The sequence below is a fragment of the Centruroides sculpturatus genome, unplaced genomic scaffold (assembly GCF_000671375.1).
Source record: "Centruroides sculpturatus isolate CEXI.00-Female unplaced genomic scaffold, Cexi_2.0 scaffold673, whole genome shotgun sequence".
NCBI lineage: Eukaryota > Metazoa > Arthropoda > Arachnida > Scorpiones > Buthidae > Centruroides > Centruroides sculpturatus.
Window position 1 is genome coordinate 427,863 of NW_019385012.1, and position 27,217 is coordinate 455,079.

The 27,217-nt window shown below is 30.1% G+C and overlaps 1 protein-coding gene across 1 annotated transcript in view; it reads right to left on the bottom strand.

The window, feature by feature from the left end:
* LOC111633397 (acyl-CoA synthetase family member 4-like) overlaps nt 1-26,874 on the bottom strand; it is a 39,347-nt gene extending 12,473 nt beyond the window's left edge. Inside the window, exons 1-4 of the mRNA XM_023377965.1 lie at nt 26,326-26,874; nt 16,715-16,835; nt 6,740-6,987; nt 5,150-5,339 (exon numbers count right to left, since the gene is read on the bottom strand). Of these exons, the coding sequence (XP_023233733.1) occupies nt 5,150-5,339; nt 6,740-6,987; nt 16,715-16,835; nt 26,326-26,570 (804 nt within the window). The 5' untranslated portion in view covers nt 26,571-26,874. The remainder of the gene's footprint in view (nt 1-5,149; nt 5,340-6,739; nt 6,988-16,714; nt 16,836-26,325) is intronic.
* Nucleotides 26,875-27,217: the final 343 nt, after the last annotated feature.

The window sequence follows — 27,217 nt, forward strand, 5'->3', positions numbered from 1 at the left end:
AGTAATTATTATTAAATTATTAATACAAAAATATTATTAATGTTTTTGTTTTATTCTTCAATAAATATTTTATCAAAAAATGTTCAGTAATATTTAGATCTTCATCTAAATGTTATTAAAAACAATACATTTGCCTTAAGATGCAATAAATTACTTCAGGGGTCTACAAATCAAACATTCATACTTCTGACAATCTTTACATTACAATTTCAAACTTTGTCTCCTTTTAACTTAATCTAATTAAAGAGATAATTTATTTAAAAGTATTTAAACATTTTTTTTGTTTTTTTATATTTAGTTTTGTTATTATTAATGATGTAACAAAATTAAATATAAAAAACAAAAAGATTTTCTTATTAATCTTATTGTAGAGTTTTACTTAATTTTAAACAGCAAATATTTTTGGTTTCTGAAATTATTTTCAGGTTCAGGTTATATAAAAACAAGAATAAATTTTAAACTGAAATTCAATTTTATTAAATTTTCAATGTTAAATGGAATAAATCAAAAAACAAAACACCTTAATTTGCTGAGAAAAAATTTTAATGTAAAGCTAACGTTTTCAGCCAAATCAGTTGGCCATCGTCAGGCTAAGAACATTCGAATATAAATAAAATAGAACAAAAATTTAAATNCATATATTCTTAAAAAAAAAAAAAAGTATGTTTTGACTCTCTTGTTATTCTTTCTCATGCAACTGTTCTGGCAACACAATAAGCATTCCTTAATTTATTCCTGAAATCTTTACATTATGTAGAGTATTCTTTTCTATAATCTTTGAAACTATTCTTCAGAATGAATTTAAACAAGTAGTGCTTGACTTGCACTAAAATGATTACACAGACATTCCTTTTTTCATAGATAATGGAACTACTCAAAGAGACATTCTTCTATGGCTAATCTTCAATCCTGATGTTTACAGCTTTTTCCAATTTCTTTTTGATGATTGGATTTCTGACAATGTTCACAATTTTTATTCTTTGAAAGTAAGACAATGGTATTACATTTCTTATCTTTGTTTTTCTTAAAAAATAGTTGATTCATTTATGGCAAAAAGAGCAAGCAGCTATAACTAATGATTCTTCTGCAATTGATCTAGAATTTTAATTTTGGCTTTGAAAGAGATCACTTTCTTTGGCCTTTTTGATATCTTGCCACTAGTGTCTTTTTGTTTAAATGATATCCCAATTTTTAGGGATAAAAAAAATCAAAATCCGCTTATAAAACAATGCTCATATTCACAAAGCATATTACTTGTAATACAAAACACAATATTTGTTACTCACATAAATTTTAAAATAACTAGAGAAACTGAAATAGTATACCCTAGCATGTTATAACAGTTGACAACATAAATTGCATTAAAAAATAAAAGCATTACAGACCATTTCATATATCTTGGCTGGACAATGTGTAGTATTCAGGCCTCTGAAAGTTTTATTGAACCTCTTTTTGGTAACATACAATGAATAACCTTACATTGGATTTGTCAATCTGTTCCTTTCACTACATAAATAGACTGGTCCCTGCTATTGCACATTTGTAAAATTCTGTCAAGATTAATTGTGGCAAAAATTAAGCTTAATAGCAATTTTTTGATGTTATGTTCCCAATTCAGTCAAAAGTGATGCAATCAGATGTGTCATCTCTGGACAAGGAAGCAAGTCCGTGGGGAAAATATAATCACTTCCTGCTATCGTGGTTCAGAGTTAAATTTTAGCAAAATTATTTAAGTAAATTACATAAATTTTTTCTAGTTAGCCCAGTCTAGTTATGCTGAATTTTGTTTCTTAATCTTTACTCCATCCTGAAATATTAAACAAAATGGATGCCAACATAAACTATACATATGAAAATTTTTCGTGTTTTATTGCCTGTTTTGGGTTCAGGAGGTCTCAAAATGTGGAGATTTGCAAAAACTTGGAGGGTCAAATCTGACACAATTTCAATACTTTGTTATGTATATGTTACTGTGAAAGACCGAAATTAGAGAATGTCGATATTTTCCGGTGAATGTTGACACATACAAAATATGTAGGTGAAAGTCCGAATATTTGGTTATATTATTATACATTCGAACAATTGCCGGTATATGTCGACAAGCACAGATAAGCTTTGGTGGAGGTGNTTACTGTGAAAGACCGAAATTAGAGAATGTCGATATTTTCCGGTGAATGTTGACACATACAAAATATGTAGGTGAAAGTCCGAATATTTGGTTATATTATTATACATTCGAACAATTGCCGGTATATGTCGACAAGCACAGATAAGCTTTGGTGGAGGTCGAAACGACACCCGAGAAGCCAATGTCGACAAAGAGGCGACAGTCTATCGCCAAATATTTTGTGGATAGCCGGAGGTAGGACACGGTCATACCTGTTTTTCCGGCAATGGTTTGGTGGAAACTGCTCACTTTGTCACTGGATGGCGTTTTTGTTCTTTTGATCCCGTGAGGTGGGGATCGGTTTGTCAGGTCGAGTGGCGGAGGATGAGAAAGGTCGTCGGTAAGGCATCGGCGATATCTGAATAAAAGACACCATTAACAGATCAGTTCATAATCACTTAATAACGTAATCAGTTTGTAATTTGTAAAGAAAAGTTACTTTCCATAGATGAGATTTCTTCTCAAGAAATATCGCTAAGAGAAGCAGCTGCAGCTAATTCGAAAAGTGGAGGGCAAGGCTATACACGCTGTCATTGCAAAAAAAGTGTTCCACGAATAAATGCAGTTGTAAAAGCAAAGGACTCTTGTGCAATTCAAAGTGCCATAACAGTTTAAGTTGTTGCAATAAATAAGATTGTATAACGTTAATCACATAATTTTTGTGTAAGTTTATTATTGTATTATTTTCTTTAATGGTTAAGAATGTACTGTTCGTTTTAGGTTCAACAATTTATTTACATGCGCTGTTACTTAAGCTTTCTCCTATTTTGACATATTAAAAAGTTGCATTTTTGTCTTAACGTAATAAAAATATTTTTATTAAACATTCACCATCAGTGCATGCTGAATGTCAACATTTGCCGGTGTAAGTGAGAAATAATGATATTTAGCAAATATTTCGTACATACACGAAAGGACTGTGTGAATGTTGACATTCGCTAGATATCGGTCATTCACAGTAACATATATACATAACAGCTGGAAAAGTAAAGGGCAAAAAGTGTAATCTCAGATTCTTTTGTTGAGGAAAATTGAAGTCTATTACAGTGCCATCTATTACTGTAATAAACTACATATTTATAAGCTACAATATATCTACACCATTATCTGAACCAATTTGCTACAATGATAAATGTACTGAAATCTCAGAAACTAATGAAATGCTTGAGTGCCAAATTATTACAAAGAGTAATTTAAATTATTTCAAGAAATTACAAGTTATTTGAAGATTTTTTATACTGATTTACATTGAGAATTAAAACAATATAATTTAATGTTATTTAATTTTTTGACTTTGTATGCTAACAATAAATCCAAAATAATAATTTGCATTTCATTTGTTTGCCAGCAAGAATTTGCATCTGTTCTAAAATTTTTTCCTCCCACTTACAAAAAACAGTATAAAAGTTCATATAACATAACATTAAAACAAATACAAATCATACTCATAGTTTTCAGTCATGATTATAAAAAAAAGTATAGTAAGACCCCACTTAACATGCATTCCTAGACAACGAAGTGCTAAACAAAACAGCATTAAACAAGGTCATTTTAACACACAGTAAATAGGGAAAGGGGAACATGCAACCAAAAATAAACAATTTTACTTTAATTTTAACTTATTTTTATATTAATTTGTACAATAATATATGTTAAATAACACACAAACATGCACACAGAAATGTAAAGTTCATTTTTTGTGACGAAGGTCCTGACTTTTCTGAAATTCTTGTTCTTTTGCAATAAAGTCATGAAGTCATGAATTTGTTGCTTTTTTCTTTCCTTAAGCAAGTGTCGGTAGCAGAAGATTGCATCCAAAACACCTCGTTTTGCTTTTGCACTCCTTTCAAAATCTGGATCATTTGCTGCAATTTGATCGACAATTTTGGTTATCTTACCAAACTTTTACTAAGGAAATCTGTACAGAAATTTTTTGGGTTCTTCATTTTCAGAATCTCTATTTTCCAGTTCCATGTGAATTCCATGTTCTGCCAGTTCTTGAAGGCATCATTGGTAAGGCTCTCACCAGAAACCTGCTGTAACTGCTCAATATCCTGCTCGTCTATATCTCCTAGTCCTGCTATATTGATTAGGTTGAGTTTGATCAACCTAACAATACAGCGATAGGCTCTTCTCGTTGAGAATTCTTGGATACCTTCAGCCATAACTTCCACACTTCGTTTGTGCATTTATCGGTTAATTCTTGTCAAGCAAAGTCGATATTTCCTATGGCATCCATGAAGATATATTTTTTCCAAAACTGCATCAAACAACATTAGATTTAAAGAAAGTACACCTTTTTGCCACCTTTTGCTGATTGGTTTGTGTTCGCAAATAATCATATTATTTACGAATAAATAAAATGCCACGATAATTTAAATCAAAGTAAATTTTGAGCTTCTTTTAGGCTTCAAGCAGACCGCATTATATCAAATCAGCATTAAGCACGGTCTTACTATACAAGTAATAAATGTGAAATGACTTAAAAATTTAAAAAATTAATCATTACTTATATAGATTGATGATTGATGTTTGTCATTAGATCATTAGTTTTCTATCATTATTCAGATTAAATTTTATCAAAAATTGCTATTGATGTTAATGCCTATGTAACAGGTAATGGAGATAAAACCTATGAAAGACTAAATGTTTAATATAAAATTCTTCTTCAGCTACTGCTACTCTCTAATGTTTGTTTCTTATTAATCTGGTAAGCAATTTTAATAAGAAAGAGTTAATTTGTACAGTTCTAAAATTATGGTTATCTATTATAAGAACCAAAGATCAGTAGTATATTAGAAAAGCAACACATTTCATCTGATTAGAAATTATCTTACTTTAATGCAAAATCTTATTGTCAAATTATAAGTGTAAAACAAAAATAAAAAATACAATAATTAATTCCCTGTACTATAAAAATTAGTATTTTTTTATTTTATCAACATTTATTAATTAATTTATGTTACATTTTAATATATATACCTGCAATATTGTAATATTTTGTTTTTTTAATATCAGAGAAAGTTTCTTTGGCATAGCCTTAATTTTTTCTGGTACAAAAACAATTGAAGCTCCAGATGTAAGAGCTAAGAATATTTCTACAACACTAGGATCAAAAGTTAAAGGAGCCAATTGTATAATGTTATCTTCAGGGTGAACTTCGAATATTGATCTATAAAATAAAATATAAATATATAAATAAATACATCTTTAATAAAATGTATTTATTTTACAAAAAATTAATATTAATTTGTTCATAATTTATGCTCAAATTCATTTATAAAGTTAGTATTCCTATCTGCAATTGTTATATAAATGTACCGGGTACCTACATAGAACGACCAAAAAATCAATTAATCATATTTTGTTGTGTGTCTTATGAATATGAATTGTAAAGTCCCAAGAATATGAATTGTAAATTTCCCTATGGTCAATGATTGTTTCAATTATGAATATGAATCATTAACAAATTCAGTTGTTATTTATGTTTTAAATACAAAATATCTCATTTTGAACAACTGCTGTGACATTTTCTCTCTCTAGTGAGAACTGAATACATGGAAACATACTACAGTGGTACCTAATTAACCTGAATTGGTTGGGGAAAAAATTGGACTTTATGTTAAAAAGTTTCAAGGAATTTGAGTTAACCAGTTTGATTTAACATGTTTGGGAATAACTGGGAAAAAAAATGACTTCAAGTAAATGCAACTTTGAGTTATCCTGGTTTGAATTAACTAGGTTCCACTGTATTAATATGATTGAAGAAAATACCCAAGTCACTTTACTACATTGTTACCCCATTAAAATAACATTCAAATGTCTATTATATATCAAAAAACAAGGTATGAGATTGCAAAAGATCTATGAAACATATATTCTAATTGCCTCATAATAAGTTTTGTTATAAAGGCTGACAACAATGAGCTCACTAGAATACCAGACTGCTGTAGTTAAAAGCTAAATATTGTGCTCTGAAATGACATTGTTTAATTTCAGTAATGGAGCACTTATATACTGGAGTAAAGTATTCTAGAATGAAACATTTTACCACTAATGAATTAGAAGTAGAAGTGCTATTTTTCTGATGGCATAAAAATGTGGCTACAATATTGCCACTTCATGTATTATGTGCAGTGTCTCATTACTCTTCTACCATATCTTGTAGAACTATCCATATGTGAAAATAGAAAGTTTTGCAAGTATGGAACTTGTGTATGAGAAAAATTAAAGAAGTTTTACACATCATAATTATTTATAAAATGTTAAAAATACAAGATGGAAATTATTAATAGATACTATACTAATTAAGAGAAACCAAACTATACTTATGACTGGCTGTATGTTGGTGATATTGTGAAATAAAAGTTTATAATAGCAAGATACGAATTGTTTGATGAATATTATTCTTGAAAATAATTGATAAATAGTTTTTCTAGTATTAAAATCCTTTTATTTTTCTCTTTAAATCTTTTCTCAATCTGCTCTTCAAATGCCAAGTAAACTCAATATTAAAATCAATAATTTTATTGACTGACTTGCTAAAATTATAAAAAATAAATAAATTTTTACCTTAAATGTAAAACATTAGGAACAATGCATCTATGAGGTACAAATACCACTTTTGGTTGACCAGTTGTTCCAGATGTTTGTATCATATATGCCAATGCTTTATCAGTTAAATCACTACTATTTTTGCTTAGTAAAGTATCATTTTTGTTTTCATCATTTGTAGATAATTTCAGTAAAATAATTTTATTAAATTCAGAAAATAATTCATCTACTACAATTAAATTCAACTTTTTCTGTCTTCTTAAAATCTGAAATAAAAAACTGTAAATCAGTTACAATCTCTAAACCAATCACCAGGATATTACTGGTGTAGAATTCAATAAATAAATAAGTAATTACCTAAAGCCAGCAATAATTCTCTTCAAAGAAAAGAATTATTACTGGTTTTAGGTAATTGCTGGTTCTTGAGCATGCGCATATCTTCAAGACGTACAATTTTTAAATTTTTGGAATGGGCATTCTCTTACAAGCATTGCAATGTATGGAAACCTGATGGTGACCATTAAAAATGGAAGAAAATGTTCGTTTTGAAGAGAATTATTGCTGGTTTTAGGTAATTAATTATTTATTTATTGAATCTCTAAACTATCTTAACAAAATAAACATCCTTAAACTAACAAATTTATTTATTCAACCAAACATTATCTCTGCAGCCATCATCAGGATATCATATAATGGAATATTCAAACATTATATATATAAACTGAATTACAATATTCAAATTTTGAATTAAATATTGAAACATTTTTAATTATGTTATTTTTAGAATATTATCAATAATGATATAAATTGTAAGAAGCAGAAATAAATTCACTAAAATATTTTTAAAAATCTATTAAAATACAAAACATGATCATTTAAGAAGAGAATATTAAAGTATTTCAAAAGTCAACTAACTGACACCTAAGGATTGTTTAAATGTTTAAAAATTAAAATGCAGTGAGGTTCGAAAGTTAGAAATTTTTAAAGGATTGAACTGTTTTTGTGCTTTTTTGTGCATACATTCCTGATGAGGATCTCTAAAAGATGGCCGAAAACATTTGAACATTAAAATTTCTTTGTTTATTATGTGCTGGAAGTTGCATTTAGGTGTTAATTGATTATAAAGTTCCAGTTTAAGTGTGCCATTTTTTATTTTATTTTAGAAGTACAAAGTATATGACAGGGGTGGCCAACCTGCGGCTCGCGAGCCACATGCGGCTCTTTGAAGGATTATTTGTGGCTCTCGATAAATGTATCCGAGTTCCCTTTTCATTTTTGTGTTATTATATTTTAAAAAATTACTATCATTCCGTATGTGTTTCAAAATGTCTTTTAAATTACTAACAACAAATATGAAAGACTAAGTGCAACGTTGTAACAAATTTCATTTCCGTCCAAGTTAAGAATGATATGATTCATCGAAAACTGCGCGAACGAACATAAACAGTGGCGTAATCATCCGACTCCAGACCGATTTTGAATTTGTAAACTGTCATTGCAATGGACAGTTGACATTGTGCTCTGGAGGAAACAATTTGTATCACTCTTGCTATGGATATAATTTGTAATCTGGAAATTTTTGCATACCTTTTTAATACATATTTAATTGCAGCTCGCAAAAAATTTCAAATTTTGAAAAATGGCTCGGACTATCAAGGAGCTTGGCCACCCTGGGTATATGATAAAATCAGAATAAAATTAGTTACTATATTTATTGGTGATATAAAACATTCTGTAGTTACCATACTTTATGGTATATTAGACACAACTTTTGTAAAATAAAAAAAATCACCTAGCATCTTATATGTGAAGACCAATGAATTCATTGGTCTTCACATATAAGATGGTCTGTGATCTCCCACAGATCAATGAATTCTGTAAATGGCCTTTAGTAGGCTATGGCTAGCCCCTACCTAGCCCAACTCTAAAATAATATTTTTGTATTGTTAATTTTATTGTTTAATTAAATATATTATTATTATTACTACTTTTTTAAAACCATAATACAGTAATACTCCAAGTTACATAACACGTGACTTATATAAATTCACAGTTACATAAAATGTAAATCTCAAAAACTGGAAAAAAATCTGAGTAGAGTAACATGTAATTTTACAAAGAATTAGTCTATTTCAAACATTCGTGCATTCATTCTCTCTCACTCTTCTTTCTTTCTTTTGCACTGTACCAATTTGTTACTTTATTGCTTTGCTAATCCTTTACTTTTCAGTCAAATTGTAAGCACGTACACAAGCATACCAGGCACTCTTTCTCATAAACAAGATTCTTCTACAGTACTCAATGAAGGTCAAGCAGCAAAACCAATCATATCTTCATTGCTTGTTTTTCTATATGTATTGTTTCATATCATTAGAGTAGTTTGTCTTGAGTTGTTTGTTTAATACACAACCTATTTACCACAGCTACACTTACATAGTGTCTGTTGTTTATTTACATTACTGTACCATTAAAATGCAATCAAAATGACAAACCGAATTCATTGGTAATAAACCAAAAAAACAAAGCTCTGCAATTACTTTAGAAGAAAAATTAAAAATAATTCACATGTATGAAGACAGGAAGACGATAACAACAATAGCTGGGAAAAAATAATATTTCAGATTATTTTTGTTTCTTTCTTTGTTTCTTTTATATATGTACTTTGTATTTCTAAAAAAATAATAAATAATATATGTACAGTACACATAATAAATACACTACTGAGTTATTAATTATGTTGTTAACTTAAGCAATTTACAAATTCGACTTACATAAAATTTGAGTTTAGTAAAAGTCTACAGTCCACATTACTTAAGTAACTCTGGGTATTACTGTATAGTAAGAAAAATTGGGGCCAACTATCAAAGGCACAGAATAGTTTACATACACTAGGCCTTAATTTTTTTTTCCAAAATATTCTATGCTGTAAAATATGTAAGCAGAAAAAAAAATAATAATAGCAATTATTTTTATGAAGATACTGTATTTACTCTCATATAAGATGATCTCAAATATATAAGGTGTGACTTTAAAGATCAAAATAAAGAAAATTAGATTTATTAATACAATACTAATTTTATTTCATGTAATCACAAATAAAATATCAAATGTATGTAAATGTATGTAAATGCATACATTGTCCACAAAAATTACTGGCATTTTAAACTTTAAGGAAAAATCTAAAATTGACAACATAATTTGTTCATGTAAAGCTGGACAATCAGGAACTTTTTTGCCAATTCTTAACAATCGAATCCACTCTCCATCAATTACACTTATGAGTTTCTCCAAATTCTTATTTCTGAATAATCATCTGTTTTCATGTGAGAATGGATTAAAACGTATATCAGGTTTTTGTGTGATTTTGGAATTTCAATTTTGAATTCAATTCAAAAGCTTTGCTTTTCCTATTGCTATTTATCGTTACTCCTGACATTACACAAGAACTATTAAAATGACCCAGATAAAATACTTTTGAGCATCCAGTAAAAAATGTGAATATGTGGTTCATAAAAATTATTGCAAAAATGCAAAGTATCCTTCATTCATGCATATAGGACGACTTAGGTTTTTGAAGCAGTGAAAAATGAATAGAAACTTTGTCTTATATGCGAGTAAATATGGTAATTTAAACAAAATCAAATCACTTCTTCAGGGTGTAAAATTTAATACGATAATTTTTCAACAAATAACCAAAAGTTATCTGTGTTTGAAAGATAATTTGAGAGGGAATGCGTGTTATATGCTGATTTTAAATTCCAATCACTAACTAAAACAAAAGACCATTAACAGTTCAAACAAATATTAAAATCATTGATGATGTACTAAAATTGAAATATTAAAACAAGCAAAACTGGTAATGAAATCTTGCTTAAAATTATAAGGTTATAACATTTTTAACAATATTAAACTGAAAATAATTTTAGTATCAATAATAAAATTATATTCTGTTTAAGTTTTTCCACATTTATTTTATTATTATTATTAGACAAAAAAAATTAGTCATAAAATAAAAAATTATATTATATTTATTTATTTTTACACTTAACATACATAACTGGGACAGTTCATAAACATAAACAATTGAATTATTGGGGCAGCCAGTGAGTACAGTAGTGATGTCTTTACTAGCATGTGGTCAGATTGAAAGTTATTTACAGTAAATTTTAAATTTTATACAAATGTTAGTTTAATTAATGTAAAACAGAGTTTTTACATTACAGAGTTTAACAAATAAAGCAAAAAGTAATGTCATCTTTAGTTTTGATTTCATTAATTATTATTTTGAATTAAATTTAATTCAAAAATTATTGTATTTATTAGTTAATGTTAGTATAACATAACAGTCTAATAGAATTGTACATTTTGATGCAAGAAAAACTATCTCCATTAATTCATGATTGTTGTTTTGACATAAATGTTTCTTAATGTCAATGTTATTGTGACAGTTGTGTGTTACAAGTCATCACAAAATGAAACAAAGTGGGTCAGACTGAATCCACATTATAGTATCAATCAGTATATTTAAGTTTTAAAACATTTTGTGGCTTTAAAAATAATGTTAGTTAAGTGAAATTATAAATTTGAAAGAACTCAAATAATCAACCATTGATAAACTTTGTTTTCCTCTCACAATTACACTTCAAACCCACCATTTAAGGAAGAGTGTTAATGAACTAGTCTAAAAATAAAAACAAAGTGCAAAAAATTATAAATTATTGTAATTTAAATAGTACTATATATCATTTTTTGGTTTTGATTGAGTAACAAAACAGTTAATTTTCAATTCAATTTCTTCCTCTTTATTAATATAAAATTGGAAAAATTTATTAAAAAATAAATTTAATAAATTTATATTTTTGTGACAGATTACATTATTTATTAATGAATTTATTTTTATTAAAAATAATTACTTTCTCCTTCTTACAAAAGTCATAGTTTTATGGTTGCATATTAACAAATGTAGGATAAATTATTATTATATAAAATGGGTAAATTATTTCTATATAATAAAATGTAATTATTATATACAGTCTTAAAAATAATTTATCCTGTATATTATACATAAATAATAAATTTATTTATGATATAATAAAGATACATTCTTTTTATATAATAAAATATCTTATTTTAAACCTTAATACTTTAGTGATTTTAAAAAGATAAAATCTCAATTAAAAAAATATAACTAATTATTTTTAATTAGTTGTATTTTTTCTAATTAACAATTTTATGGCTAGTGACCAGTATGGTTATATCTATAATTAATTAATTAATTAAAACTTCTGGAAGCAAAAACCAAATGGAAGACTTGGTAGTGTTACTAGCAATGCATTTGCACAGTAAGCAGAGGTTGCTAGTCCCGCTTCATGCCAATTCTTTTCTTCCAGAATACTCTAAATTAAAATTACCATAAAATGTCAGAATAACCACCTACCTCTAGGCAAATTAATTTGTATTTAATTATTTATGAGCCTTAAAATAGATTAATGGATAAATTGGTAGATTGTTTGGTGATACAAATAAATGAAGTTGTGTATTATATATAATTAAAAATTTTAGTTTACAAAATGTGTCAGATAATCATTAATAAATAGTATATCCTTTAATGTGGAAGAATGACTCATTAAACATTGCTTTTACAATAATACCTTTTTCACACTAATTTTCAAGCCAGCTTAACTAAGTCAACTCAAGGTATGCAATGTAAACAAAACTGACTTAATATTAAACCAGTTAACAGTTAACTATCAACAACTAGCTCAAATTTCTTTCTCAAACAAGCTTAAGACACTTCAAGCTTTCCCCAAGGTCTGCAACAAATTAAAAAAAAAAAGGCAGAAGATATCCAAATGTGCAACATTTTTCTTTATAGATAAGTATATGCTGCTTTAATTTAAATACTTTGAACAACAGAAGCATTGAATAGCCTCTGAGCACGGATACGGCAAGCTCATACGCAAGTTAATACATGGATACCAAAACCCAGCTCAAGACCTACCAGAAAGGGAGGAATGATAGGATATGGATAAGATCATTCCAGTCACTTGAAATCTATAAATTAGAAAGCTGTATGGCGAGATAGCTAAAAAGAACCGCATATGTATTGCCTACTGAAGATGCACTTCGATATTTAACATCCTATTCAATGGAAAAGATCAACCAGATAAAGATAAGCTGTCAGGGGTCTACAGCATACCGATTATGGATCGCAGATGTGATAGAAACCTTGTCTATATGGGCTCCACCAAACGATCCTTAGAGATTAGACTGAAAGAACACACTGTGGATATTCAGAAGCAAAGGAACACAACGGCTCTGGCAATTTATGCATCTGATCCAAATATAGACCCCGAATTTAAGAAAGCCAAAATTATCCATATCGCATGGCACATACACCATATAAAGTGGTTAGAGGCTGCCAGCATATACTTAGCTAGCCTTAGGGATAATCAATGCATTAACCATAAAAAGATTATGCTATCAGTAGCTTGGCAGGTGCTTATGAACAGTAATTTATGATAGCCATATTGAAATCAACTGCGCATGACAAACAGACGTAAACGGGAAGCGTGCATTCGAACACACATTTTCGAATCTGATGTTTTACAAGTTGCATTTCCATCAGAGATTCAAAAATACCTGAAGAAGAACCATCATTGGGGTTCAAAAACATTAGTATAGAGCTATTTTTGTTGGTTATGATTTTATAGAAGGAGAATGCACTGGTAACAGGTTAGAAAGAGTTTTTGTTAACAGAAGCATACATTTCGGAACATCCATTGTTTTCATAGTTGAAATAACAAAATTAATGTCATATTGCCAACAACAATAGATAATTGACAAGACTATCTCTTGTTTATAAAATTGTACTGCCGTTTTATGTTACCAGCATAGAGGTACGAAGGAGTACATGTCAAGAGTTGATATTTGGCACAGAGTATTAGGTGCCCAAATCATTTGCACATAAAAAAATCCAGACTTGTAGGTAGTCAGGGGACTGAGAACAGAGTCAAAATAAAATACAAAATGGCAACCCTCTTCTACAAACAGGCAAAACAGGCACCTCACCCCACCAAAGTCAGACAGAGGAGAGTACCACCCACAGTCATTCTAAGAAGTGAACTCTGAACTTAGGACCAAACACGTAGTTTCTACTATGTTAAATAAAATTTGTAATCTAATTTTGTAAATTTGGGAGTGCTTCAAATATGACATTAAAACAGGGTTTCATTACAAGTGGGTTTTTTTTAACATTATCTAGTTCTGTATAGTAAAATCGTGGGACCGATAAAAATTTGATGTTATATTAGGGTTGTCATTACATTCGATAATGTTATAATCAGGTTAAACTGTATATTGTTAGTGCAAAATAAAAAAATAATTTCAGACGATACAATAGCCATGATTATTTTTTTTCAAAAACAGGAAATTTTCGTTATGCATCGAGAAAAATTCAACCCGGGCCTACATGCAATGGAGAGAAATTTCGAAACTGGATAGGTTAATTTCATCATGGTTGGCAAAGTTTGAACGATTGTGCCCAAAAGCAGTGATACCAAAGAAGATTGGAGAATGAGAACGAAGCCCGCCTTCAGCATCAAAGTGATTCCACTTAGTAGTGAGTCTCTGAGACATAGTCTTGTCCCAAATACAGTTTTGTCGTTTTACTTGTTTTAATAATAATAAATACTGAATAAAATATCTATCTGACATAATTATTTAAAATTGATATTTTAATCTGAAATTATGCAAAATAAATTAGTTTGCAATGGTTTATTGAAAATAAATAATATTTTAATTTTATTTAAAACTAGCTTACCCGTCGCGCATTGCTGCGATCTCAGAAGAAAGGAAATTCAAGCAAACTCGTTATGATAAAATTCAATTTACATTTTATTATTTTTATTGAAACTTATTATTATTATTCATTTTCATCGGGAAAACATTTCAAAGTGTCGTTTCAATTCTATTTATTTATTGGAGTGTTTGTGGATACACGATATTTTTTGTTTTTCCGTCTGGTGCGTACACGAATAAATCAGAAGGTTTTTCGACGCGTGAGCCGGCCACATACAGTTGTCCATGCGAGAAGCACGGATTCTCCAAATTTAGCCCACACACTCGCTGCGATTGTCAGAAGTGCGATATTCCCCATTTTTATATATATTTTTAAATCCTTTATAATTTTAATTATTTAATTGCTCCTTCCTCTCTTCCTTGGCATGTTGTGAAATTTCTGATAGTTGGATAATAAACCGTTTTATTGTAATTTGTCTTTTTAAATTATTAGATGATATTAAAATTTGGAAAAGGGGATCCCTAGATCGGTAAAATAGGCGAATTTCCTTCTACAACTTCGGTTGTTGTTCGGTATACAGTTAAAGTTTTAACAAAGTTCGAGCGAATACGTAATTAGCAAAAAAAAGTTGAAATAAAGTGATTAAACAAACATTATTACGAATATCGTAAATAACAGTTCACAAATGCATATATAGAAATATTTTTTGAAGGAGAAATGGTCTTCACAATTTGAAATTGATCAAACACACTGTGCTCAAATGCTCGTGTAAACGTGCGCCATCTATTGTAGGATAAATGTACTTCGCGGGAGTGTATTAAAAAACTTTCCAAAGTTTTATGGCAATTGTACTATGCCACAAACCTTCGCTGGAGTATATTAAACAACTTCCCAAAGTTTCACGGCAATCAGATAAACGGTGTGGTAATGCATGAAGGACAGACAGACACACACACACACACACATACATTCATTTTAATATATATAGATGTAACATAATGTATAATTGCTAGAAGACAATGTGAAATAAGCCACTTATTTCTCAATGTGAATGAGTAGTTAACCCTGTTAGCAGTAATTCAACTTTAATCCTGCATAATTATTAAGCCAGCTTAAAAATTACAGTGTAAAAGAGGTATTATATTGACATGAAGTAACATTAATGTCAAATGGTAATGGTGAATTAATGGAGAAAGTTTTTCTTGCACCAAAACAGTTGCATCAAAATGTACTAGACCAGCACTCTACCTACCTATTTTTATAAAAATTATTTTATATTAATTTTTAATAGTTAGCCAAACTATTGTTCAAATAATCCAGAAATTAATATGATAATTATAAAACAGGAGTTACCAAACTACGGCCTGCGGCAGTTCGACCAGTCCATTGATGTACTGTGCCACAAAGAAGCTAAAATGTAATTATTTATATGGAAATATCATAGGATACGCATTGGTTACAGGTTCTGTAAGTCAGATTTAATGTATGGAAATATCATAGATAGTAGATAAACTTACTATGTAAAAAAATTTAAATAAGTGGAAGTAAAAATGCCAAAATTGGTCCAATCTGATTTTTGCATCTGACAGTAATATAACTTTTAGATAAATCAGTGAAATAAAAAATTTGGCAGCTTTTTGCGACTTTGGATATCAGAGCGCTTTTTGTATAAGTATCTGCAATGAAGTTTCTAAGGAAAGCAATTACCAGCTTGCTGCAGCCATCAAGTTTGTGTATTGGTAAATAAATATGTTAATTGTCTTTATTTTTTGTGTATTCAATATGCTATATTGAACAAAATTGTTATACAGCCAGCACTCGTCATTCTCTCGGTTATCTGGCCCACCGTGAAAAAGTTTGGTGACCTCTGTTACATAAATAACCAAACCCAATTATTCTATATGTCTACAATAATTTGTTAACAGAAATGAAACAGAAAAAGCAATATTCTAATGCTTGAGATGGTAACTATTAAACTGATACCAGTAATTATTTTGCTTTCAAAGGCTGCCCCAGAAATACAGGATATATCATGAGGTTAGTTATACAAAAATTTTATTTTTATTCTTGCAATTTTCTACAAGATATATGCTATTGTGGGTTATCCACCTGAAATTATAATAGTTCTTAAATGACTAACATTATGATAAACTATATAAATAATAGTTTTCTTGAAAAATGAAAATACTTACTTCAAAAACATCAGCTTCAATTAAACAGAATTTAAGAAAAATGTATTTTTTTGAATTTTTAACAAATTCCAGTGGATTTCTTAAATCAATGAAGTAAAAATATGCATTTGCTTGTAAAATTCTGAGGAAAAAAAATTTGAAAGCTTGTATTAATTAGAAAATTCTAAAACAAATAACAGAATGTAATCATTACAAAATTTTTTTTTGCCTCACTAATGTAGACTCCTCAAAAGTGAAATCACATCACAAAGGAATGAGTTTAGCCATATGCACATTGCAAAATCAGTAGAGGTGACAGACATATGCAAATAATTAAAAGAACAAACAAAGACATGCAACACAAACCTGTAAATTCAGGTATTACTGTTACTGAATAAACAGGTATACAGGCCAGTATACAGTGAGGCATATTATCAATGAGGTGATTAATAGTTGCCTGAAGTATCCCTTGCCAAGCTGCATCCACTGTGGCATTCATGTCATCTACAATATATGGCAATGGTCTCTGGTGCATCTCATATTGGACAAGATCCCACAGATTTGTGATGGGAAAGAGATCTGGCAAGGCTGCCAGCCAGGAAAGGTGTAAATTTCATTCATACTGGTAAGAGTTCAATGTGCAACATGTAGTTGGGAATTGTCTTGCTGGAACAGTGTCAGATGTGACCTGCACCAATGGCCAAACCACAGACCCACAATTTGCATGATGTATAGGTTCACTGTCAGAGTATCATAAATGTGCACCAAGGTTGTCCACTAGTTGAACATGACGCCTCCCCAAAACATAATGCTCACAGCGTTGGGCCAGTGTGATACGTTGTGAAAACAGCTGGCACATAACATTCCCTGGAATACTGTCACACCTGTCCACAGCCATCATTCATCCACGGACAGAAGTGGGATTCATCCGTAAACAATACCAATGCCATTCAGTGGTCCAGTTGCAATGACAACACCATCGTGCCAGGTGTGCAGATGTGTCAGGTGATTAATGGCAAGCCCATTGCTGGTTGCTGTGCATGCAGCCCAACTTCATGCAACCTGTTGATGAACACAGATTCACCCATTGATGGCAGCAGGTGGCTTTGGATGTCATGTGCCATTGCTAATGGGTCCCAATGGGCTGTTTTGCACATCTGCCAGTCTGTGCAGTCATGCACCAGTGCAATCCACTCCCTCTTCAGCATGTTTATATATGTTCCTGCATCCATTATGTCATAGATTACTAAATGGTACTCGCATTGTGCCAAACACACGTGGCAACTATACATATCAACAAACTGAGTCTTGTTCTCCAGCTGTTAACTGGTGGTATTCAGCTTGTTGTTGTCTCTAAGGCATTTTCTCACTTCTTCAAAAGTTCAACTGCCACAAACCAACACTGATAGCATTTATGGCTCGAGCCAGCTGCTGGTCTTTATAGACTGAAACTGGGTATGCAAACTTAATCATTTACATATATCTGTCACCTCTACTGGTCCTGCAATTTGCATGTGGCTATGTGAATTCCTTCATGGTGTTGCAATTTCACTTTTGAAGAGTGTATATTTATTATAACATTAATAACTTACTATTATTTCAAATTATATTTTTTAAACTGAATAAAAAACTGCTTTATTGTAATACATTATATAAAACATAAACATATAAGCATTTTCAGACTTCTTCATTCCATCTTTAGGGATTAAGAATTAGAACTTTAGAATAATTTTTTCTTTTTAAAAACACCAGAATTTTTAAGTTTCAGAACTTTGCAAACTTTAAACAAATTAGAACCTTTGAACTTTGAAATTAAGAACATTCAAAATTTCAAGGTTCCAGTACATTTCAAAATTCTTTAACAAATTCAAAATCCATAACACCCAACAAACAAAATTCTTATTAATGTTGCTACAGATTTTACTCTCATCCAAAGTATTTATTTAATGTAGAAGAGAATAATTTTATGATTATGATTGTAATTAGAATTATGATGACATATTATCAACTATGATGTAAAGTGATATCAGTACTCAACAACCATTACTTAACAAAAGCATTTGTGTACAATATAATTTTATAGGATAAAAAATTTTTTAAATGCATTGCACTACAAAAAAAGTTTATTTGTAATTATCTGTGAAAATTCTTTCCATTTTGTAACATGTCATTATCTGCACTCAACCTTTACATAACATTATTGCTAAACAGTCTGTTGTTAAATATTGATGTTAAAATAATTCTCTTATACACTAAATGAATATGTTAGTTGTAAAATATTGAGACAATTGTATATTTTAAAATTTTTCCTCTTCATTTTCACTTTCCTAGCTGTTATACGTAGTACGACCCAAAAGTTCGGGGACTTGGCTTAAAATTCCTTACCTTAAAAAGTTTATATTGCCAACGCATAACCACCTTTAAAGTAATCACCTTGGGCAATGATACACTTTTGCCAGCGCTCATATAACTTCTGGAAGCACTGCTGGAAGCCATTTTTTGAAACTTCCCGTAAGGCCTCCTGCGATGCTGCTCTCACCTCATCTGATGACACAAAACGGCATCCCTGCAAATGCTTTTTCATTGATGGAAACAAATAAAAATCACACAGGGCTAAGTCCGGTGAATAGGCGGGGTGTGGAAGCACATTAATTTGAGTTTTGGCAAGAAACTGTGTGACCATTTGGGACTGATGTGCAGGTGTGTTGTCATGCAGAAGGTACCAGTCTCCACTTTGCCAGATCTGTGGCCATTTATGACAAATAGATTCTCTCAAACGACATAAAACTTGTTTACTGTTCAGCCTTTGGGAATAAATTCTGAATGAACAATTCCTTGAGAATCAAAAAACACCTCCATCATGACTTTTCCTTTGCTTGGTGCATGTTAAGATCTTCCGTTAAAATATGCTGGCAACTAGTCTTTGATAAGTGAGTAGCTGCAGCGATTTTTTCAAGGTGACGATCTTTGCGAACACATTGAGAGACCAACTCAACATTTTCCTCATTCCGTGAAGTCGAAGGTCAGCCAGAGCATTCATCATCTGTGATGGATTCTTGGCCCTCTTTAAAACGACGATGCCATTTGTACACCTTTTATTTTGCCATGGTAAAATCACCGTACACCTTTCTTAGCAATTTTAAAGTCTCCATAGGTGTTGTATTTCAAAAAACTGATTATTTAATTTTAATTATATCCAACTCACGAAATAAACCATATCCAGTTCATAAGCTAGCAGAAAAATTCTTTCTACGAACGTTTTCGTCTATATGTAATAGACATCCTCAGGTATTGACGGTATCGAACTAACGGCTAGTCGAATAGAACGTTTTTGAAAGTTCCGTTTAACGACGTAATTCTATTCGACTAGCCATTAGTTCGATACCGTCAATACCTGAGGATGTCTATTACATATAGACGAAAACGTTCGTAGAAAGAATTTTTCTGCTAGCTTATGAACTGGATATGGTTTATTTTGTGAGTCTCCATAGGTGTTTTACCTAAACACTGACAAAATGGAGTTTCAAGAATGCTGCAGTGCTGTTCTTGAAACTCCATTTTTATTATGTTGCAAAACAAAGGTAACTATCACCGAAAGAAAACAACAGCACTCGTGGTTTAATCACGTGACATGGGCGAAACCAACCTGAACACATAAGAAAGGTTTGATAGAATCAATTTCATATGCTGTAACTTCAAATACATGCTTTTGTTGTCATACATTATTACTGTAGTCCCCGAACTTTTGGATCGTACCACATATATAACAGATGAAAATTATGGCAATCTGGCAGAACAATTTTTACATTTTTGGACTCAGGAAACATTTAAATGTCGAGAAATGCAAAAAACTTTAAGGGTTTTTCTGTAAGTAAGGATGTCGGTGTGGGTGTGTGCATGTGTCTGTGTGACACAATTTTGTTCACCTACTTTGAAGCTCCTGTGCTTTTTGTTGAAAATTTCTGAAATTTGACAGGGAGGTTTGTTTATTAGGAGGATTGATGCTATTAAATTTTGATAATTAAAAGTGAGGGGTAAAAAGATAAAGGGAAGTTGTGTGTATCTCCAGTAGGATCAGACTTAATGACAATTTTACTCATTATTAGCATTCACAATTTTTTTATAAAACCCATCTCTACCTTCAAAATTAAGCTTTTTGCCATTTTATAATAATTAAAAATATAAAAAGTTTTTAATAATAAAATATCATAACAGCTGGTGCCACACATGCAGTTTTAAATGTTGCCAAGAAAGTTAAGCAACTCATTGCTGGAATTTGTAATAGGTCACAGTTTGTTTTTACATTCCAAAATTGGAACATTAAAGGACCTGAAGACAATCTTAATAATAGATCAAAAACATTTATCTATTAAACTTATTTACTTGAATTTTAAGGTTTTAAAGGTGTGTAATTTTCTGCAAAATACTGTTTAAGCATTGTGATCAAATGTGTTATTCAGAATTATTCAAAAATGATTCCTATTTCTAAGTGACAGCTTAACATATTACTGTTATAGATCCCACTATCAATCTACCAATCACTAACAGAAGGGTCTATGGCAGAATTTATCAAATGGCAGCTTAAATTTGAAGAAATCCTCTGGGGAATCAAAAAGTCATGGCTAGACTGTTGATGACAAGTATATCCAACCTTCACAGAATCAATGTGAAGAATTGGGACTCAAGGCTTATTGAATGGACTACAGGCATTATCTTACTGAAGCTCTAAAATAAGCTAGAAATCAGAAATGTATACAGCTAAGTACATAAAATCAAAACTTCCAAAAATGGTCCTTTCCTATGAGAACTTCAGTGTTATGCAATATATCATCTAACAAAATAATAGTTTTTTAGCTAAAAAGTCTGCAGGCATTTCTCTGGAGAAGAAAAGATGTCATATCCATCTTATGTTCAGAAGGTTACTGTTTGATGGGCTTTGTCTTATCAAGAAGGATGAAATATACAGATGGACAAAAGTAAGACGAGGCCAATTACAAAAATTTACAAGGAGGAAATTTTGGACAACTAGGTAAAGCCAATGATAGATTGCTGCAGATAAATAAGTCATGGATCTTCCAGCAAAATTCAGCTCCTGTTCACAAAGACTAGAGACATAGTTCAGAGATAATGAAATGCCATGGTTATACAACAGAGGAATGGCCCATGTCAAATCTAGACCTCAATCCACTTTAATATGAATTATGGGAAAATTTGATGTCTGATGTGTACTATAAAATGTATAGCAATGTTTTCTCTCCAATTGCAGCCCCTGAAGAAATCTTCTTTAAATTTCTGATAGACCATTATTTGTTTTGTAATAGAAAATTAGTCTCAGTACTTTCACACTTGTATCAAGTTCACAAAAAGTGGACCATTTTCAGAATAAACAAAGATAATAAAACTTGAATATCTAAGAAACTTAAAGAAATTCACTTTGAACATTTTAGTCAGTTGTTTTTTGTAAATATGAAATTTAAAAACATAATAAAATATAAAATAACAGAGTAATTTAGGTTGAAAACATTAGCAGTAAGGCTAAATTTATGCTAAAAATCTCAGGTTTTTATTTATGATTTGAATTTTTGTTGAGCTGCAATTTGAAAAAATTGTAGAGCTATAAATTCCCACTGTTGTCCATCCATCCATCTGTCTTTCCTTAATTCATAATGGAGTTAGTTAGATGAAAGACAAGACCAGATATGGAAACCTTGGAGCCAGGAGGCCCCGATTAACTATATGTGAACTTTCTATGCAAACAGGAAGCCAAGTATTCCAATTCAAAAATTTTCCAACTGAAAGGAGTTAGATAGACAGCCAACATGACTATCATTAAAGGAAAAGTATGATGTACAGGGGAAAGCCACTAGTATATAAATTATAATTATATATATTATAAATTAAATACATTAAAAATATGATTAAAAATTGCAGTCTGGCATTGTGACAATGCCATAATAAATAATATAATTACTCGTTATGATTAGGTTTTCATAATTTACTTGAATTTTAAACACAAAGCAAAAAACTTTGAAAATTTTTATATTTTTAAAGGTAAAAAATATCTATTCAATGATTCATTGAATGATAAATCTATTCAATGATAAAAAATACAACAACAGTCTTTAGAAACATACATTTCATTTCATAACAAAAAGGCTATCTTATTTCATGTGTTTGAAAGATATTTTTGTGGCTTTTTTTGTAGATGTTATGCCACAAGTAACACCATCTGTTCAGATCAACTAAATTAAATTTTTTGCATCAGTAAATATCACTCTCTTATATTCTTTTTTCCAAAACATGCTATCTTGTCCAGTTAAGTCCATTTTTCTTTGTTTTTTTGTTATTTGTGACTGGAAGTTCTACTTCACATACATTACACTTCTGGAAACTCTGGACAAGATAGATTTAGACACATTTCTCAAGGTGTCTAAGAAATGGATCTTTTGCTATTGTTTAAGAGAAACTTTCCACTCTTTAGCCTTTTCAAAACCATATTATTCTGCTTACCAGAAAACTTTCCTATTTCACCTGTAGTTTCTTTTTCCATAGTCACCATCCATTGAAGAAAATTCAGGACTATATCATGTGACTGACATAATATTTTAGCAATTAATCTCACTAATTTGCCACAATTTTTCCAAGCTGAGATCTGGTCTTTTTTAAATTCACTTAAAGGTTTTCTCAGCTCATATTATGTATAGTTATCTACAAATTCTGCAGTAAAAATGTTGCCCAAATAGTTGATTTTATGAATAATTTGCATAACTTGTGATGGTAAAAATTTCACAAGTTAACTGTGCATAATATCAAGACACCAGTTATGATTTTAATAAAATAGTTATATCATTTTGTAACACACAATCTCTGAAATAATTGGACTTAAAACTTCTATTGATCATTTGCATTTAATTAATGATTAAATACAGGTAGCCCTCGGTTTACGCCGGTTCAATTTACACCGATTCACAATAACGCCGCTGCACAATTCACCATTTCGAGGTTAATTCCCCGATTTTCCCTATGCTAGACTGATTTTCATTTCAGTGTTGACGTATTTACCGAGCCGTGACATTGTACATTCGTTAAAACAAAGATTTTTATTAAATATATTTATTTTTACTGTTTAATATTATTGGGTATGTATACATTTGCATTAAATTAATATTAAAATACTAAACATTTAGGTTCCCACGAGTCAAGATATTAAACTTAATAGTCCAATAAATGGCGTCCGAATCCATAGCGCCAATGAATGTATCCTGTATCAGTTCATTGAGGAAAACACCTTACGACGCAATAGCACTTCCGGCGATCACAAATTATCGTTAGTGAGACAAATCTACTTTTCATCGGCCAGACGATATTTATCTCTCCTTAGCCACCTTGAATTTTCCTGCTCAAACTGACCTTATATATGCGCTACGGCGACCGGTGGTCAACCAATCAGTGTCTTCGCTCGTCTGTAGCTCTATGTCGGGTTAACATATCCTTTCAACTACGGAAAGTTTGACGGATGAAGTTTGTGAGTTAGACAATGTTGGGAGCGAAGTGCAAATGTAAACAGAAGCATCATATTCAGCCATATTCTGAAATTCTTAATGAAAGAAATCAAAAATGTAAACAATTAAAGATGGATACTTTTTTCCGAAAAATGTAAGAAATTCGAAACTAAAATTTTTAAATAAAAACATTTTACTTTATTTTATGATAAAATACATTTTAAAAATTAAAAATTTAAACGTATTTTGTATTATATTGTACTAATAAACAAAATTATTAGCTTATTTTTCACTTATGTAGAACCTAACCCTATACCTCACTGTAAATACGGGTTCGTTTTACGCCAATTCGATTTGCGCCGGCTTTTGTAGGAACGGAACTGCAGCGTAAACTGAGGGCTACCTGTATTGTAATCAAAAAAGTTCCTCATTTGCACTTGATCTTTTTCTTTATTGTCTTATTTTAAACAATCATGTGGTCATATCATTATGAAATACACTGTATACTTTTCATCTCAGTGTTCACAGGACAGTAATTTGTTTTAAAAATTTATATTTCATATTATTCATTGAAACAAAAATTAAATATTCAGACAATATTTTACAGAATAAAACAAATAATACACTTAAATTATGATCATTGTATTTTAAATTACTACATTTTAATATTAATTTTCATTCCAGAGTTATATGTAATTTGAACAGAGTATTTTGTACTTTAACAGTAGCAGTCTGAAATATTTTGAAACTGTTACTCTCATGCCTTTTTATGTCTGGAAAAAAAATCTTAAATAAAATGTAAATAAATGGAAAAAAAATTACTGAAAATTAACCTTTTAAACTGAAGAAGATATATTTTGATATTAGATGATAGACAACAGGCAAAATAAATGCACTTAAAGTAACATTTTATACTCAGCATTTTAAAGATTTTTGTCTAAAGGCAAGAGATTCTGTATTTTCAGAGATGAATACAGATTTAATGTTCATTTAAAAAAGTGAAATAGAAATATGAATATGATAAACAGAGTGAAACATTAAACAATAAGCTAAGTAGTCTTGATTGTCAAACATGTCAAAATTTTATAAAAGAGAAAAAAAAACAAACTAAAAAAAAGATAGCTCACTTATCTTGCTTTTACTTTGTAATAACCTGAATTGTATTTATCTTTATTTTTTTAAAGTATTGTATTATTTTTAGATATAATACTGACAAGAAATCATTACACATAAGTGTAATTCAAAATGCATTTATATTAGAGAGAGAATAATAAAAAAATGTATCAAATACTAGCTTGGTTACTTAGTTTGCTGTGGAAATTTGTAATAGATCTGTATCAAAATCACTTGGTTTATGAATTAAGAAAGAAGAGACAGAATATGTTTATAATCCCAATAAAATAATTAAAATCCAATAATTCTAGTGCCTGGAAAATTTAATCATATATTCAGTTCTTTGTATATTTATTTTATCAAGATCAAAAGGATTTTGCAATTAAAATAAGTTGGAAACTGATGTTTTAGAGAAATTTTTCAAAAATAAGACTTTGAAATTTAATTCTGAAAATTTTCACTTTTGAATGTTACCCCATTTTTGAGGGTCTCAAAAAGTTCACCTATAGGCATTTGGGGGCCTATATATCGCAAAGGGTCGCCCTTATGGGCATGGTTTATTGACTTTTTTGTTCCTATCAATATGCTCTACAGCACTCTTCCAGTCCCAATCGCGTCAATCTCTTCTAGATTTGAACCAAACTATTTAACATCAAATACTCCACAAACAGTCAAGTAGGCTACTCGAAGCCAGCATAGTCACACGGAATGGTTAAAGCATACCTAGGTAACCCCAATGGTGATGCTTCCAACTGTTTGTGCTCCCAACAGACTTCTTCCGGAGGGGAGCCGCCAGCAGGAGGTCGAGTGTTTAACGTCACTAGTTATTGATTCACAGTAGTTCTTGAACAAAATAAAATAAAAATAAAAATGTCTACTAAAAATATGCTAAAAATACTAACCGAAGCAATGCCATTGGGGCTACCTACATGCACTTTTACCATAATTTCTATTTCATTATTAAAAAGAAATATATTCTCAATATCTACAAACATAAAAATATTTTTGTATATTTACCCTAAAATAAAAGATGGGGTCAAAATTGATGCCTTGTTTATGCACATAATCACTTGATTCAAAGCACAGTTCTTTATGAGTAATTTGGAAATTGCTGTAGATATTTCAAGCAATTTACTAAAAGTAAGTGAAACACAATGTTGTTCATCAGTAAAGACAACAGCCTCATTTTGTGGGAATCTTTCTGCACTTTTTATTACTAGTTCTTCTAATCTGCACTTATTTAGTTCTGAGTTATAACTCATTGTGAATATATTGAAGGATTATCATCAAAAACAAGATTTAAATCGTATAAGATTAATAAACTGCAGACATGATCTTCACATTATCTTTAAACACGTGCAAAAGTTAAGTTAACGCAAAACACAACTTTCTCTAGTTTACTGTATTTATATAAATGTTTTGTTTAAATAATATAAATATATTTGAAATTTGTAAGTGAACAAATTCGTACAGTTTTGAAAAATACATTTGTTTTCTAATGTTTTGTGTTTTCCCTACACAAACGTGAACGTGAAAGCAGAAAACATGGTTTACTCGCACTTGACGAAACGGACACTAGAGCAGTGTTGCCACGCCGATTTGCTTGCCATCGGTAGATTTCGGTAATTTTTCGGTAAATCGACTTTTTGTGTCAGAAAGGAGGTTGCACATAAACAATAACATTCTTTTTCGTCATTTATTTTATTATACACTATAAAACAATAAAAAACAAAAAACTAACAAAGAACACTTACGTAAAAAAATAATAATTTACTAATTAAGTACAGTAGGTACTACATTTTGTCTTATTTTTTTAACAAAATACAGTATTACCTTTTATTTTTCGGATGTTAATAATAATTATTATTCAATATCTTCCGTTTGTATGTTTTTTAACACTCTGTTTGTT